This window comes from Aphidius gifuensis, linkage group LG2 (genome assembly GCF_014905175.1).
Source record: "Aphidius gifuensis isolate YNYX2018 linkage group LG2, ASM1490517v1, whole genome shotgun sequence".
Lineage (NCBI taxonomy): Eukaryota > Metazoa > Arthropoda > Insecta > Hymenoptera > Braconidae > Aphidius > Aphidius gifuensis.
In genome coordinates, this window is record NC_057789.1 from 2,521,551 (window position 1) to 2,540,721 (window position 19,171).

At 22.7% G+C, this 19,171-nt stretch overlaps 1 protein-coding gene across 1 annotated transcript; it reads right to left on the reverse strand.

Moving 5' to 3' along the window:
* Positions 1–82: 82 nt before the first annotated feature.
* On the reverse strand, positions 83–16,695 carry LOC122848293 (5'-AMP-activated serine/threonine-protein kinase catalytic subunit alpha-like). Its single transcript, XM_044146269.1, has 6 exons — positions 15,317–16,695; positions 11,416–11,628; positions 11,110–11,248; positions 2,854–2,980; positions 2,532–2,760; positions 83–2,454 (listed from the first exon to the last, which is right to left on the reverse strand). The coding sequence occupies exons 1-6, from the start codon at positions 15,613–15,615 to the stop codon at positions 129–131; spliced, it is 3,333 nt and encodes a 1,110-aa protein (XP_044002204.1). The 5' UTR covers positions 15,616–16,695; the 3' UTR covers positions 83–128.
* Positions 16,696–19,171: the final 2,476 nt, after the last annotated feature.

Here is a 19,171-nt window from a genome sequence, read left to right on the forward strand (position 1 = left end):
CAATTTATACTCAGTCTTAATGATTATTATTTATTAATAATATTTAATTAAAAAAAAAAAATGATCCAAGGATCTACGTTTCTTTGATAGATCCTTTTTTTTTTGCTTTTTTTGTTTTTTTTTAATATTTATGATGCACTATTTGGTGGCATTGCTGGTGAACTTTTTCTTCGTATTTTTTCATTTTGAATTGGTGATAATAAATTTAATGATTTTCTTGGTGAATTTGGTTTACTATTAAATTTTTCCATTGCTCTTGTGTATGAACCAGTACATACTTTTCCCCACATTCTTCTTTCTTCAGCACTCATTGGTATTTTTTTACCATCATGTTGTGATGATACACTTGTTTTTGATGTCTCAATTTTACTTGTTGATGAATCATTATTTGATAATTTACGTGTATTATTTATTTTTGTATTTTTAACATCTGTTTGATTTGAACCATCATTATTATTAATTGATTTATCATTTTTTGTTTTATTTATATTATTATTTGAATCACTATCAACTGATAAATTATCATTTAATATTATTTTAGCAATTGATGTACGTTTACGTAATTTTTCCATATTTTCTTTTTGTGTTGAATGACTGTTGTCTGTTTTTTGAAGTATATCTTTTAAATTAACTGCACTATCACTTCGTTTATCAATTGGTTTTTTAACTTTACTTAATTTTGTTGTCTTTGTTAATTTTGCTACATTTTTATTGTCATTATTTTTCGATGTTATTACATCTGAGTGAATATAATTTGGTAGTCTTTCTTTTTGATATGATGAACGTTGATTTGTTTTATTAACAATTGTTTTAGTCATTGTTTTATCAATGATTATTGTCGGTTTAACAACTGAATTTATTGTTGTTTCATTACTTATTATTTCTTTTTTTGCAACATCAACACATTGTTTGTATTTTTCATCAATTGTTGTGTCTCTATTATCTAAACTTTTATCTTCAATTTTAATTGACATGTCATTAGCATCTTGTGTCCATTTTAAATCATCATTTGTGCTATTTTCATTATCAATTTTTTCACCAGGATTTACAGTATCTTCATCATCCTCATTACCAGAATCATTATCGAAATCTTTTAAAACTCCCTCATTTTTTTCATTACGTTTACGTAATTCTTCCCAATTTTTACGTGGTTTATAACTTGTTTTTCTTTTAACAATAACACGTTCAGTAATATTAATATCTGGTATAAATAATCTAAGTGCTTTTGGTCCAGTTGGAAATGTAACTTCATTAATACATTTTTCAGTCATAATTGCTTCAAGACTTGTTTTTGATGCAACTTCTTGATGTTTATTAAATGCTGATACAAGTTGTGATACTGAATATTTTGGTTCATCATTTTCTGACTCATAATGTTCATCTTTATCATCTGAATTACCAGAATTATTTGAGTGTGATGATATATCAGAATTTTGACGTTTTGATGGTTGTTTAACTGTTAATCTTGTTGCATCAATTGATGTTACATCTGAATCTTCAGTTAATGTATCAGATTCAACTGATTGCAAACTATCAAAATTTTCTTCACTAACAAATTCACGATTTTCTTCATCAACTTCTTTATTAACATTATCATCAAGCTCATTTGATTTATCGCTTTTTACATCATTAACAATTTCACAATGTTCATTACTATTATCATTGTCTTTTGTTACTGCATTTTTAATTTCATTTTCTAAATTTTTAATAACTGGCAATGAATCTTGGTTATTTGTTGGACGTTGTTGTTCTTTTTTTTTAAATTTTTTAGTTTTTTTTAAAGATTCAAGACTACGATAAATATCAAGTACACCTTGTGATTTCGATAAACATTTTAAACCATATAATTTTTCTTGTGATCTACTATTACCAAATATTGAATTATTAAATTGTTCTTTTTGTAATATAATTTTATCATTATTTAATAAACATGCTTGTGATTGAATTTGATTTAAACTTCTCATTCTTGATAATAAACCACGTCTATTAACATGATTTAAATTTGCTTGTGAACGACTTTGTGCTTGGCTTAATAAACCTTGTGTTTGTTCTTTATTTAATAAATAATTTTGACTTGTTCCAAGACTTGCTTGACTCATTGTTAAACTTGTTTGTGATGAATTGAGACTTGTTTGTGAATCAGCTGGACTCATATAACATTCGCTATTTGTTAAACTTCCATGACTACTTGTTAATGATTGATTGAGACACATTTCACTTTGACTAAGATTTGTAACGAGTCTTGGATTTTTTTGTAATTCACTTTCAGTTAAATTTGCATGACTTGTTGCTTGGCTTATTAATGCAGCACGTCTTAAATTTTCACGGCTAACAACACGTTCAAGTAGTACTTCACGTGATTTTGATAAATATCTACGTAAATGAGGTGATGCTTGTGTTGGAGCATCACGTAACCAGTCATGGCGAAGACATTGTTTTGCAGACATCCGTGCGCTTGAATAATATAACATACATGTTAATTAAAATGCCAAAAAAAATTAATTAAATTATAAATTAAATTTTTAAATTACCTTGGGTCTAGCACGAGAAGTTTTGCAACAAAATCTTTTGCTGAAACTGATATATCTTCGAATAGCTCTTCTGGAAAATCCACCTCACCAACAGATATATTTTGAAATGTTTCTTGATCAGTTTCACCACCAAATGGTGAAAAACCAGTTAATAGTACATATGTTGTTACACCTAATGACCACATATCAGCAGCCAATGTTATTGGCTCATAGTGTAAAATTTCTGGTGCTAAAAATAACAATAAAAAAATTATATGAATTATTTTTTAGAAAAATATATTATTTATTTTATTGTTGAATATTATTTTTAAATTAAACTTACCAACGTAATCTGGTGTTCCAAGAATTTCACGTACCTCTGTACCTTCAAGTACAACTCTTGATATTTCAAAGTCACACAATTTAACTTCACATTCTGGAAAACTTCCCATCATCACAAGATTCTGTGGCTGTAATTAAATAAAAAAATTAATTACATTAACAAATAAAATACTTGTTTTTATTATTAAGAAAAATTATAAGGTTTTTTTTTTTTTAAATTCGATTGAATTATGATTAAATTGGAATAATTAACCAGCCAATTATTTGTAAATGATACGCGGAATTTTACTTGGATATATATTTTTATTTTCATTGCAATAACCATTGGTATTTGTTTTTTTTTTTTTTTTTCATTTCCAGGTGTACAATTTACGGATATATTTCTTCACTAAAATTGTTGGGATGTCTTACCAATTTTGGATAATTACAACTCAAATGAAATTATCAGCTATTAACCGAGTTTCATTGATGCCTGTATTAATCAAGATAATCATTGAAAATTTCCTTGAATAAATATTCGAATAAGGATTTCCTTGAGATGAGGAAGTTTTTCGAAAAAAAAAAAAAACCCTGACTTAATTTTTAATAATTGTTTTAGTTAAAAATTTAAATAATAAATTTTAGATAATTTTAAAATTTTTATTTAATTTTCTAGATGTCTATGAATATTATTTCAAATGAAAAAAATATTTCTTTATAAAAATTGAAAATATTAAAATGGCTTTTTTTCTAAATTACATGATTATATTTTAGCGAAGATGATGTTAATGCTAATTAACGTTGATAAATTTATACAACATAAATATTAATTTAATTTATTTTCTTCGAATCAATGCCATCTTTTTTTTTTCTTCCATGACTCAATTTAAATTAATAAGAATTTTTAGTAAAAGAAAATATTTTTATTTTCATTGAAAAATAATTATTTATTTAAATTTTATTTGAAAAAATATTGATATTATTATGACAAGTTAATTTTTTGATATTAACTTTATATTTTTCGTTATTTATTTATTCATTTTTTAAATGAAATGAGTCAGTTATTTTGCAAAATTAATATCTAAAATTTAAAAAACATAAACACTTGTTTTATTTTCTGACAAACAAATTTAAAAATTTCATGTCAAACATGTTTCTTATATTGATCCATCACATTTATTATTTTTTTAAATTTATTTTTGAGATAAATTAATTATCATTTGTCATAGTGAGTTATATGAAGATAAAAAAATTGTAAAATTGATTTTTAGTAACTGTTGATTTGTTAGAATTTTATTAATCTATTATGCTATAGCATCAGTTTGCAGCACGATATGAATATATGATCAATCAATCTTAGTTATTTATGATATTTAACCAGCAGTCTAAATAAACATGAGAGTCACTATCTCACAGTAGTTCCTCGTGTTGATTATATTATTTTTATTTTTTTCTTATGATATTTTTTTAAAAATAACATACGTGGGAACCTAGTAGTATATTTTATCAAGATACCAAAGTGCAATTGAGTGATTATGTTTGCATGACTGTAAAATAGCGGTGAAAGCAAACATCACTTTTCATTTTTTATTTTTCTTTAAATTTGCAACATCATAAATATAAATAATAAATCAAATGTTATATTGTTGATATAATATTTAAAAAATTCAACATTCAATTTATATTTATTTTAATATTATTATTAATTGTTTGTGAATTTAACATTTTAATTTTCAGATATTTTTTAAATAAAGAAAAATGATTTTTAATGAATTTTATATACATATTTGTATAAATAATTTTTCTATTATAAAAATGACAACTGTCATTGGTCTTCTGGATTTTTAATTAACCGATTTATGTACTCGAATTTGTTGTTATTTTTTTTTTCTGTTGTCAAAGAAATAAATGAATTTTCATTTTTTGATTAAATTCTATTTTTTTTTTTTTATAAAATTTATCCTAGGAAAATGCATTAGATATTTTTTATATTTGTCAGGTAATTAGAGACAAGATTTAAGTACTCTCAAAAAATTTACGGTCGTGGGCCGAGCATTATTTATTAGTAGAAAATTTAAACGTTATGATGATCTTGTGGTTGAGTTGATAAGCACCTTGCCTACGGTGCTCGATGTCTTCGGTTCAAATCCCGCAGCAGTATTCAAGTGGCTCATGACATGGTGAAGACAAAAATGGTGCAAAATGCAAATCCTCCCTCCTTGCATAGAACAAGTAAGTTTCAAACCCCTTCACTTGTTCTATGCTAGGGAGTATTTGCCTTCAAAACGCTTTTTTTAATACCGATAAATCCTATTTTAATATTTTTTTTGTTTATAAAAATTTGAAAAGATTGAAAAAAAAATTATTTTCATGTAAAATGATAGAAAAGATGTTGTAATATTTGGTACTTTATTCATCAAATTAAAAAGCTCTACTAAAAATCAAATAAACCCACCTTATAATAAATTATTTTCTCTGTTCATGAAAATTAAATTTTTCCTATATATAAACATTAAAATAATTTTTTTAAATATATTTATCATTTTCTTATTTAAATTAGACCATTAAAATTTCTGCTCGAATTAAATAATAATAATATTTTGTTTACAATTTTAAAATGTCTTGAATGTTCATATATATATTCTCGTGGGCGAAAAATGATCTCAACACTGCCTTTTTTTTTTTTTTTTTAACCCTATCATTCTCATAGTCATTATTTTTTTATTATTTAAATAAAATAAGAAAAACCACACACATTATTTTCTAAACGAATTGTTTTTGTGTATGATTTACTACCTCATTTACAAATCCATATTTGGATGAATGAATTAACTCATCCTCATGTCAAAAATATAAATATTATTTAATAAAAAAAATATATCACATAATAATAAACTAAATTTACATAAATTAATGTATCTAACAATTTTCAGAATTTTTTTTTTCTATACACAAAGCATTTACAAATGCAATTTATGTCTTTTAAAAAAAATATATTACATCAGTTTTATTCTCAACATTTATATATATATTAAAAAATAAAAAAAAAAAACTATTTAACAAAAAAAAAAAAAGATTGAATAATTTATAAAACTCACAAGAAGCTATATAATATTTAAATAATTTTTTTTAAATAAAATTTAGTATTATTGCAGAGGCGTAAGAGTAATAAATAAAAAAAAAAAATTTTTCTTCTTTTATATTTACTTTGAAAATGAAATATAAATATCACAGTTATTATTATTAATTTTTATTATTAAATAAAAATATTATTTAATCAATTTGACTAGATATTTTTCAGTCTTTTTTTAATATCGACGCAATGAAACCTTGGTGAAGACAATTTAAAGTAGGCGTTGTTTGAATATTCAAAGATATTTTTCCTTGTTTTATGATACACTCGTGAGTATATTTTTTATAAAACAATATTGTTTAAATAAATATTATTAAGTGCACGCACAAAATACATTTAATAAAATTATTATCATAATGTCATATGGATGTAGTAATATCATCATAAATATAAATAAAACACCTTCATAATCTACCCATCACAATAAAAAAATTAATTTATAATCTAATCTTGTTTATATTAAATTAAATTTTTTTTTTCTATCATCGACATGACCTTGTTATTGAATTTTTAAAAAATTCATAAAACAGAATGATACCATTTAAATATCCATGCATTGAAATTGCTATTTTAATTATAATGAGCTTTTTTTTCATTGCGTAAAAAAAAAACATTTCAGTCCTTAAAAATTATCCAATTTTTTTGGAAAAATTAATCCAAAATTGAGCGAAAAAAATTAAACTAAAGCCTAACAATTAATTGAATAAAAAATTCACAAATATAAAATGGAAAGAAAGATAAATTTTATAAAATAAAAATAAAATCAGTTAGTATAAATATTAAAATTTTGAGTATATCATACTCGTTGTGTAAATGCTACTACAATAATATATATATATATAAAAAATTAAATTTTACATAATCAAAGTTGTTGAAATAATTCGTAGGCGTTTTATATAGAGCCTCGAGTCATATAATCATAATCAAAATAATCCCAAGACTTGGATGATGATCAGCATGAAATATTCAAAATAAATACATAATTTTTTTTTTTTTTTAAACATAATATATTGCAATATTATAAACTTGACATAAAAGTTTAAACATGTGAGACATAATTATATCCCTTACAAGATAATTAATAAATGATTTTTTTTTTTTCGAATCAATGTTGACAATATGATTTGTCTGTGAAATTTTATTGACTACAGTATTTAGCTAAAATAATTATGCAAATGATAGAATTTAATTACAATTATTTTTATATTTTTTCTGGCTTTTAAATCAGTGGACATTTAATCAAAATTTAGATAAAAGTTAATAGAAATTTATGTGAACTATTTGAGTTAGAACTTTGATGTATATTTTTACAATTATAATTGTTGTATTTTTATATAAAAATATCATTATATTTTATATTATTTTTTGTTGTCATATAAATTTGGCGAGGCCAAGTGTGATTCAGTTTAAGACAACAAATTAAATAAATTATTTTGCCAAAAATTACAAAATCTTTTCTATCATTTTACATGAAAATAATTTTTTTTCAATCTTTTTTTATTTTTATAAACAAAAAAATAATCAAGTAGGATTTATCGGTTAACAAAAAAAGTATTTTGGAGGGAAATACTTCCTAGCATAGAACAAGTGAAGGGGGTTTGAAACTTACTTGTTCTATGCTAGGAAGTATTTGCCTCCAACGCTGCGTCATTTTTTTTGCACGATATAATCGATACTGATAATTGAACGTCACTTCACACCAACCATCAACAATAGAGAAAGCATCACTCGCGATATGCCATAGCTAAGTATCGAACTGAAGACCTTGGGCACCGTAGGAACGGTGCTTGTCAACTCAGCCACAAGCTCATCATGATAAAAATAGCGTTTATATTTTCTACTAATAAATAATGCTCGGCCCACGACGGTAAATTTTTTGAGAATACTTGAAGCTTGTCTCTAATTACCTGACAAATATAAAAAAATATCTACTAATGCATTTTCCCAGTAGAAATTTTATAAATACTCACAAATGTCAGCGAATTGAAAAGACATCAACCAATTAAATGTCCAATTATTTATACAAAAGTATACATAAAGTTCATTAAAAACTGTTTTTCTTTATTCAAGAAATATCTGAAAATTAAATATCTTATTTGAGCTAAAACTTTGATGTATATTTTTATATAATTATATTTGTTTATTTTTTACTTTTGTTGCTGGAATATTTTTATTTAAAAATAATATTATATTTTATATTATTTTTTGTTGTCATATAAATTTGGTGAGGCCAAGTGTGATCCAGTTTAAGACAACAGGTATATATAGTTTATTAAAAAAAAAAAAATATATATATGTCTGGCCCTCACAAGTGATATCAAAAAAAAAAAAAACATAATTCACCATGATATACTTAAGGGAGTTTATCAATTTAATTTATTTTATTTTTGATAAAAAAATAAGTAAAATTTACATAATGAAAATTCAGTAAATTAAGCTGCACTTTCGCTTGATAATTAAATATAGATATATCATTTGCAGGACATACAATATGATAAATAAAATTCAAAAATGATAAAAACAATCGAAGAAAAATATCGAGAAAGTTTGCTGGTGTTTTATAAATCATTGGTTTTTTTTTTCAAGACAAAATGATACCAGTAAAAAATTTTCTTTTGATTGTTTTTACTGTAAACCAAATATGATTGTTTCAGCTTTTTTTTATTATTTCAATTTGACTTTAGAGAGTGCCACTGTAAGGTCTCAAGCTCATATATTAACCATCACGTACGAGTGAGAACCTGCATGTTAACATTTTTTTATTTTATTTTTTTGTTACTGTGTCCCAAATACGGTGGGTGGGTCTTTTGGCCTTTACAGTGACATTAAATATATAATATTAAATGAAAAAAAAATTCTAAAGATTCAAGAACACAAATATAAATAATTTAATTATTATTTAATTTTTTTTAAATAATCTAATATCAAATAAAAAAAAAAAACAAAAAAAACTCGAAAAATATATCAGAAAAAAACTACATTTATATTTTGAAAAATAAATATAAATTCTTTAAAATAAATGCAATTTTATTTTTTATTATTAAACAATATTTATTTGTCTAATAATTAACGATAATATTTTTTTTTTAAATAAATTTTTTATAATTTTTGTCTCGACGAAATTAAATGTACTTTTTTTATTCGATTTTTTTATTTTTGAATTATTGAATTTTTATTATTGAATTGTTTGAAAGCTCAACCCTTGCATATAAAAATTCAATATGTCAGTTTAAAAGATTTATAATATCCGACTTATTTAATTGAATTTTTTTTTTTTTCAGTTAAATATCAACGTTAATCGTTTCACGGCCAAAATGGGAATGAACTTTGGTGTTGCAGCAGGTTGAAAATACACACTGCATATAATCGTTGTAACACATATATTCACACACAAACATAGTGAGTACATTTGGGACATGTTAAGGCCCCTTTTTTCATCCCCCTGTTACTTCATATCCCCTTGTCCACGCCTGTGCTTCTCCATAAATCGTATATGGTGAGTCGAGTCATCGCTCGGCACACTGTCCTATAAAAATTCTCATTTTTTTTTTCTTTATTTCCTTTTTTCTCAAGATCATTCAACAGAGATATAACATATACTAAATTAAATCAAACGGAAAAGTCATTCAAATGTCTGTTTATTTATTTTTAAATATTCACTATTGAAATTGAATGATGAATATAGTTTTTTTCATTTTTTTTTCTCATTTGAATATTTAAAAATAAATATTACATGTGTTCAAGAAGAATTTAATTTATCAATATTCAATAATATTTTGAACTCGAAAAATCAATTATCATAGTGCAAATTCAATTGAATTAAAATTTTTCTATTTATAATTTTTTTTAAATTAAACAAATCCATTTTTTACTCAAATTTTTCGTTTCAATAAATTTTTTTTTATTTTCTCAATTAATTTTAATTTTCAAAGCTTTATTTATCAAAAAATAAATAAATAAATAGTTCTGCTTTTTTTATTTTCAATTGAATGATATTTATTATCATCATTTGATGATTTAAAATTTTTTTTAAAATCATTTACAGATTGTTGGTTTTTTTTTTTTTCTTTACAATTTTCTTTTGGACAAATCTTCACCTTGCCGCGATAATTACCCGCCAAAACCAAAAAAAAAAAAAATTACAAATAACAGAAAAAGAAATATATAAAAAAAAAAAATATACTCATTAGACATTGATTAGTTGTTACTCAGTTTTTATTATTGGCTATTCATCCTCGAAAATGTCCTCGTTTTCATGGAAAAATCTCCATTTGATTTTTCAATCTAATCGAGTGAAAAAATAGAAATAAATAAGCCAAATGATTAAAAATATAAAAATTAACTTTTCTCAAATGCATCCCATGGAATAAAAGCACAGATTCACGATACTTATCATTTTCTTATTCCAGAATTTCAAATATAAATTGTTTTCATAAAAAAAAAAAAAACAACTGGGAATAATTTCAACCCGCATTGATATGATATATGATAAACAATATATAATACAACAAATAAATAAAATATATAAATGTACAAGTATTAAAAATGCCAACTCTCATGTGGTCTGTTTTAAATTTATTATTATTATTTTACGTATATCCACAAACACGTATGTATTCCAAGAGTTATATGTGCTTCAATTGGACTTTATACGTGCCTTTGTCCGCAACAATTTCCCTAGATGGGCATTCAATTTGTTTACCGGTTGCTTATCGAAAATCACTGTACGCAATATATATAAAAAAAAAACAAAAACTATAATTCAACATTTGTATATGAACAATGTTAAATTGTCTAATTAAAAAATCTATTTTAAATAAATAATAAATAATAATTATATATTTTAAATTGATACTTGCAAACGCATATACCATGTTTAAATATTTAAAAATAAAATAAACATAATTATATTTTTCTTTCTTTGAATATTAAAAAAAAAAAAAATTAAAAGATTTAATTATTATTATTATTTTTAGCCATGAAAATAAGGAAGTAAAAAAAAAATTAAAATAAAGAAATCCGGGTGTTAATATGTTATCGGTCAGAGTTGTTGCCAGACATGATGTTTGTTTAAGTATAAATAAATATTTTTTTTTTTTTTTTTGTAATTATATTTCCTTTCACGTATTGTAGCAATCACTTTACCTTGATATCCAAATGGGCTATATTTCTTTCATGGAGGTAGGCAAGTCCCTCGACCAGCTGCTTAACAAAGTGCACAACATCACCCTCAAGTGGCACCAAGTCACCATCAATGAGGGTTTGTAAATCACCACCAGGTGCACTTTATAAAATAATATATTTAATTAATAAACAAAGTGAAAAAAATTTTGATAAATAAAATAGTTTTATTAATAATATTAATTATGATTTATGTTGAATGAAAAACGTTTGTTTTTCTTTCTTTTTTTGATTTTGAATTTTTTTTTTTTAGTGAGAAAGGGTACTTACAATTCCATGACAAGAATTATTTCTTTTGGTGTTTCGTATACATCATGAAGACGTACAACTCTTGGTGATTGTGAACACAATGATAGTAATGCTATTTCATGACGTAGCTCAGCACTGCAATCAGTATTGAAACGATTTCTTGATGAGTATTTTGCTGCGTACATGGTACCAGATAATCTTGATCGACATTTATAAACACTTGCCCATTGTCCACTAGAAATAAAAAAATAAAATGTATTAAAATAATAAAATAACAATTTAATATTAATTTTGAAAAAAATTTAAACTGTCAAATTAATATTTATTTGACCGTTTATAAGATAAAAAACTTTGAAATTTTGAAATTTAGATCAAATTTTTGATTTGAAAGAAAAATTTTAAATTTATATTATTTTTTGATAATAGAAAGGCGAAAGTTCACCTTCAGGTATTTATTATTTCCTCGTGTGGGTATAATAATACTATTGGTTACTTAAATAAACAATTCCTCGAAGATTCAAAGAGTGTTTTGTCGTTACAAGGTTGGCGCCATGGCGCTCCTACAAGGTTGTTTACTACTACGGTTCATCATATTTTTATACATTTTTTTATTTTTTATTTTTCTCTTCACATTGATTAAGCAAGATCACAATTTTTAATAAATAATTTTTTTTTACTTTTAAATAATTCAAGTAAAATTTACTTTTATATTTTTTGAAAACAATAAGTATCAAATGTTTTTAAAAATCATTTAAAAATTAAAACGTATTCCATTTCAAATTAATTTTAAAATATTAATTTTGTAGCTTTAAAATTTTTTTGAATCAATTGAGTAAAAAATTTACCACAAAATAAGTATAATACAAAATATTTTTTTCAATATAAAAATTACAAAACAAAGCTTTGAAAATAATGCTGTAAATATTTTTGAAATAACTTTCGAAAGAAAATTAATTTCAAGTTTGAAAATAACTTGAAAATTATAAGATTGATATAAAAAAATAATACGATTATTTATAAAACTAAATTTGGAATGATTAATTTATAAAAAAATGATTTCAAACAGTAATGATGTTGTTTGATAAAAATTGTAAAATACGACTAAAAATAAAATAAATTAAATAATATTAGATTGATGTGAATGACGTTGATGTGTAAGCAGGGCTTCAGGGACAAATGTACCATATGTAATATCAATATTGTGTATTAACATGAGTGGCATTGTGCACTTCACTGAAAATAAATAATAATTTAAACCACAGCGGTGCCATATGAGGAACAGATTCAAACAGATTAACAACCTTGTATCTTGACTTGTGATTTAAAACTTTATACAATTTATTTTCGTATAAATAACGTTAAATAAAAATTTATTATTTATCACTTTTCATTACAAACAGTATATACAATCTCTCCAATATTTTAATAATAAAATTTAATAAAAAAAAAATTTTTTATATTAAAATAATATCATCAATCAAATTGTATATATTTTTTTTCATTTGACATTTTTTTTTTAACTTGATTAATTTAAATTTATCAATTATCTCAAAATTGAATTTTGTAATTTTAAAAATTTAATTAAAATCATTCGTTATATTTTGATAAAAAAAAAAATTAATTGTCAGTTATTTTTGGCATGTCAATGAAAAAAATCATTCAGACTTCAGAAAGTTTGTTGAAAATTAATTTTACATTTATTTTTGTTTTTTTTTAGATCAACCTTCTCAAGGTTTTTATGACTTTCTAATTAATAACCAGATCGGTCAACAAAATACTTCTTAAAATTATTCACTTGACATTTTATTTTGACTTCAATTTTTAATTACCATCAGGCATTAATGACACGTACAATAATTAATTTTATAATTTAAAAAAAAACACAGCTACTATTGTCAATAGTTTTACTAAAATAACAAAAAAAATTTGAATGAAAAAAATTAATTTTAAAAATTAATAATTGACGTTGAAATTGGGTTTTTTTTGTTTCTGTTTTTTCATTATTCAATGATGATTTAAAATAAATAAATAAAACATGTTGGAAAGTTTTTCAAGCATGTGTATGAATATTTAAAAATTTATTTATAAAAAAACTTGACTTTGCCCTAGATGTCTATAGTGGATGAATTTTTAAACGACAATAATGGCGCCGATATCCCAACGGGTGGTTGCAAATTAATTTCTGATCGAACGATTAAATCCATCAACTTGATTATAATTTATAAAATTAAAAAAATATAATACTATAATTATAGTTTTGCAATAAACACATAATTTAAACATTATTTATCAATAAAATATTATTTACTTGTAAAATAATTACAATCTAATATCTCATACATTTTATTATAAATAAAAGATAAATAAATTTTTTTTTTTTACATTTATTATTATTAAATACAATTTATAAAATAATATATAATTTAAACTTTCTAATATCATGAATGAATCGTTAATTTATCAATTTAAAAAATTTTGAAAAAAAAAAAAAAAAATCATATTGACATTATCACAGTTTAATAATAAAATATAAATAATATTATTTAAATTTTTATTAGATTTAAAATTGATTGCTTTGTATGGTTGTTATATATACATGTTACAAGTATCAGTTTTATTTGATCAGTTATATATCCGAGCTAAGTAGACTTCAATTTAAAATGCAAAATAAAAAAATAAAACTGCCAAGATCTAAGTCGATTTGTAAGCGTCCCAACACCCACAGCCAACCAAAAAATTATATAGAAAAAAAAAAAAAACCCACGCAATAGCTGTCTTGTAACGGACCAACTTGATATTAATCACAATTTTTAAGTGAGACACATTGACGCCTTCTACTCACGCGATTTATTCATGTCAATAATCAATAATGTCTATTTTACAAAATGATATATATTTTTTTCAATTTTATATAATAATTATTATTATCAAGTATAAAATTATCAATTTACTATTAAATTGCATGTTTCTAATTTAATCAATTAATTAAAAATTTAATTTTCATGATGACGTCAATGACCTTAAATTTAGTTTATAAATAAACACCTCCACTAAAAAAAAAGTTAAAAAAAAAAATGAATCTATTATTTTTCATTGTCATTTGAGACAAACATTTTTTGTTATTTAAATAAATAAATAATAAAAATATTGTAATATGGAAATATATTTGTCAATAACGGTTATTATTATTAATGACAATATTATTCATCATTAATGATTTTTTAAATTATAAAATTATTTTTATTTTATAAACAAGTAGCTGATAAAGGACGCAAACATTTGAACATTTATTTATTCAATTTTAAATTTAAATAAATGATTTTAATTGTTAATTGTTAATTGCATTTTTTTTTATTTAATTTTATCGGTAAATTAAGAGATAGTCTATACTTGTTATCGAATAATTAATCTAATAATTTATATCCTCAAAAGAATATACAAATTTTTTTTTAATTTTGTTATTTTTTTTGCTTTGTAATAACTTGTTTTTTTTTTTTAATTGTTATTATATTTTGATTATAATGAATAATTGAAAATCAAGGTTAATTGTTGTAGCTCATTAATAATTATATTGAATATTGTTTTTAATGAGTTATACAATTTTTTTTTTTTTTAAATTAATTTATTTATCATTATGCAAAAACAACTGGTTTTTTTTTTTTTGAATGATTATAAATCAATAAAGTGTGTTCAACTTTTAATACTGGAAATATTTTAATACCTACCTTTGAAGTGTTTATGAATTTAAAGAATGAAAATAAAAAGATAAAATAAAATAAATTGTTAGTGTTAATTAATTTACACTTTACAATTAGTTGATGTTAAAATTTTTTAATAAATAAATAAATTAATTGCTCAATTTGTTATGAAAAAAAAAAATAGTAGATTATTTTTTTTGTTGATAAAAAATTAATTTATTTACCTGGCAAATGGTTTTGGATCAATTTCATAATGCTCAGTGATTGGTCCATTTTTAACAACACGAGCAAGTTGTGCTTCTTGAACAAGTACCAAGCCTTCTTTGACATGTTTTTCACTCCATTCAACTCGACAACGTCCACGACAACGTTCAACTGTTTTATCACAATCTTTTTTATATTTTGTTATCAATTGATTTTGTGATTTTGATGCTGTTGTTTGAAATTTACGATGTTGTGGTCTTGGTGATGTTTTTCTAATTGATGACATTGTTGCTGCCTGATGAGCTGATTGATATATCATGATTTATTATTATCAAATTTAAATTTATTATTATATTTTTTTTTTCAATAAATAATTAAAATATATTATCGTTAAATTTTATTGAATATTCAGTAGATAAATTTACGATTTATTCATTAAATTCATATCAGTTTTTCAACGTGTTAACATCCACGCAATTTTTTTTTTCCAAGACGATTAATATTTTTTCTATATCTTGCTCAATTTTCTTTCTCTTTATATTTATTTATATTTATTATATAAATTTATTTATTTAAAAAATTAATATCATGTTATACAAGATAATTATTATTCGTTTCGACAAATAACCTTCGATTTATTTGCACACCATCGAGTCACACACAATCTGTCTTTTACACAAATCTACCAATAATTAATATCAACGTTGAATGCACTGACAACACTTATAGACTGTGAGTTGACGTTTAAGTGTCACGATCCATTTAAAGATACTCTTTATAGCTACACGATAATACTTATCGTTCCTTTTTTTTCTAAACTCATAAATCCTCAATTAATTAGACAATTTTCAAATTTAATTTTTTTTTTGTCCTTTTTTTGATATAATTAGAAAAATAAATTTTTTTAAAATAGCCTCAGTGTTTTATTTTCATTGTATTATATTTATATTTCAAAAAAAAAATTATAAAAATGGTTATTTTTATTTTTAGCGATATTGTCTGACCAAATTTTAGCTATACTACTTGCGACACTTTTTTTCTTTAAATTTCGTCGTTTTTTTTTTGGATTTACTTACGTTGTTTTTTAAATTTATTTATTAATTAATTAATCAATTTTTTTTTTCGATTTCTTTTTGATGAATTGCCGAGTTTTTCATCGAGCACTTAATTTATTTTCACATTATAATATGTCAAGGTGAATTTAGAGAAAAGCTATGTCAAATAAAAGTATATTTATTTTTTTGGGAAAAACACTTTTTTAACGGACAAACGAAGAGGCTAGTTGCATCATGAATATTATAAGAGCGTGCGCGTTTATAGTGACTTATTGCTTGCTTCGTATATTCACGTTTCACGGTAGACCGCGAGTCTTAAACTGACCATGTTCGTCGACCGGCTGTGATCGTGCCTCAGAGTACCAACAGAATCAAACTTTTTTTTTTTTTTATTTATTTTGTCCTTTCGTCTCGCTTCCGCAAACGTAAATATTTTTCATCCGTGTCTCTTTCAATTTACTCCCTCTCTTTGATTATTTTTTTATTATATTTTTTTTTTTCTTAATTTTATCTTCCCTACCAATGCAACAAGCATCCTACTCTGCACTGGTAATACTCACGAGCATACAAGTCACCAATCTGACGTAGGAGGAAAATCCAGTCACGATTTATTTATTTAATTTTTTTTTTTTGAAAATATATATTTTATAGATTAGAAATATATGATAAATTTATATATAGAAAGAAAAAAAAAAAAATCTGTATTTGATGTAATTAACAATTAAAAATTTATGATTTGAAAATTTTTTTTTTCTAATAAATTAATTTGATATTATTTACTTTATTTAAATTTTATTTCGATGCAGTAATCACTTATTTAATATTTTATTCGTCTTATTTTAATAACAAATTTAAACTGTATAATTTTATATTTAAAAAAAAATATGATTTTGATATTTTTAAAAAATAATTTAAGATATTTTTTGGGGTATTTAATTTGTTATGCAATTGTTAGTTAAATGTTTCGGTGTTTTTTTAAAAAAAATACATTTTTTTAAATAGATTTTATTGATATTCTTTGTTTTATTGTATATTTACAATTTTTAAATGAAAAATTAATAGAATTTTCTAATATTTCCTTGATAAAACGAATTAAAAAAATAAAAAATTATTAATTTAATTATATTTTTAATTTTATTTTTAATAAACAACATATATAAGTCGATTGAAGCTATGAAACACGACAAACATAAAACAGTCAGACAAAGAAGCAAAGAAATAAATTTAATAAAAAAAAAATCCTGGCGCCAAGTTGAACAAAGCCGAGTTCAAAACCACCACAGCATGTACATATTTATTTATTTTTTTTCTCAATCATTTATATATTCTTTTATTCACGCTTTATTCGCGATCGCACAAGATATTTTTATTTTTTTTTTCTTTATTTATCTTCTTATTTAACTTTATTTTTTATATCATTTTATTTAATTTTATTTCTTTAGTTTCTTTTACTGTTCCATGTGAAATTTTCCAATCGTTATTATTTGTGACGCGTGTGTTTCGATAAGACATGCAGTTAAATGTACTTGTTAATACCTTAATATACTAATGAATATTTTGAATATTTAGTAAATAAAATTTTCCATATCCTTATATTTTTCATCACAAAAAATTCCATGAAAACATAAACATGCTAACAAGACAAGTACATTTTAATTGTACTACCAACATTTTATCCACAAAAAAAAAAAAATAATAATAAAATCATCAAGGTCTTTTTTGTATGCATCAGTTTTTTAAAAAAGGAAAAAATTATGTGTATATTAAAGTTTTTTAAAAAGTATAATTTTAGTATGTATAAAATAAATTAAAAAAAAAAAAAAAAATCATCTTACTCAAAACAAAGTCTTCTTATTTTGTTAAATTAAAGAAAAAAAAAAAAAAAGATAAAATTAACAAAGTAAAATCATGAATATCCGACAATGAAATTCCATATTTGAAAATGAACGAGTATTCATGGTCATTGTAATTTATTAAAACTTGTATACAAAAGTTAAATGAGAATAAAAAAAAACACAAAGATATAGATTAAATCTTTGTATAAATCTTGAGTATTAGTTCAAAGTATATATATCTGATAAAATGAATATCTTATTTAATAATTGTTTTAAAAAAATTCAGATTTACCACCCCTTTCTCCTCGTTTTAAGTACAGGTCACGGAATTATAAAAAAATTTTTCTTTTATTCTTTTAAAATTTTTTCATTAAAATTCTTCAAGTAATTAATATTGTTATAAACAATAAATTTTATCCGATCGACTACCAAGATGTGCACCAACACCACTGAAACTTGTTGCACTTTGACTTAATGAAATCAATTTGCCAATAAATTATCCATATTATCAATATTTTTTACAGCATAGATTATAAATATAATGAATTAATTAATATTAATTCATTATATTCATAATATATACTGTAAAACATACTAACAAAATTAAACCAACAAACTATTATATAAATATGGTCACGATTACATAAAGCAATATTGGTTTTATAATGTTTTGTCAATCCTAATTTTTCTTTGCAAACTCAATAATTATGTTTGTATTTCTAACATATATAATATAAAAATTTGGGAAAAAATTTAAAAAAAAATTATTAAATGTTTTTTTAGTGCCATAGATAAATACAAGTATTCCAATTTTTCAAGAACTAAACTTTATACAGGATGAAGCGTAAATGGCACTACTTCGTGATATTCAATTGATTGATCTGTGACAAACTTATTTTCTTCTAATCCATTAATGCAAATAACAATTCCAAAAAGATACTTGGTCCACAAAACTCCCGTGATTGTTTCATGATGGAAAAAGGTT

Bases quoted from the DNA above. Each gene is read 5' to 3' on its own strand.
- LOC122848293 (XM_044146269.1), bottom strand. From the start codon at position 15,615: ATGATATATCAATCAGCTCATCAGGCAGCAACAATGTCATCAATTAGA. The intron at 11,249-11,415 runs GTAAGTACCCTT...TATTTTATAAAG, and splicing joins ATAATTCTTGTCATGGAATT to TGCACCTGGTGGTGATTTAC. The intron at 2,455-2,531 runs GTAATTTAAAAA...ATATTATTCAAG, and splicing joins CTTCTCGTGCTAGACCCAAG to CGCACGGATGTCTGCAAAAC.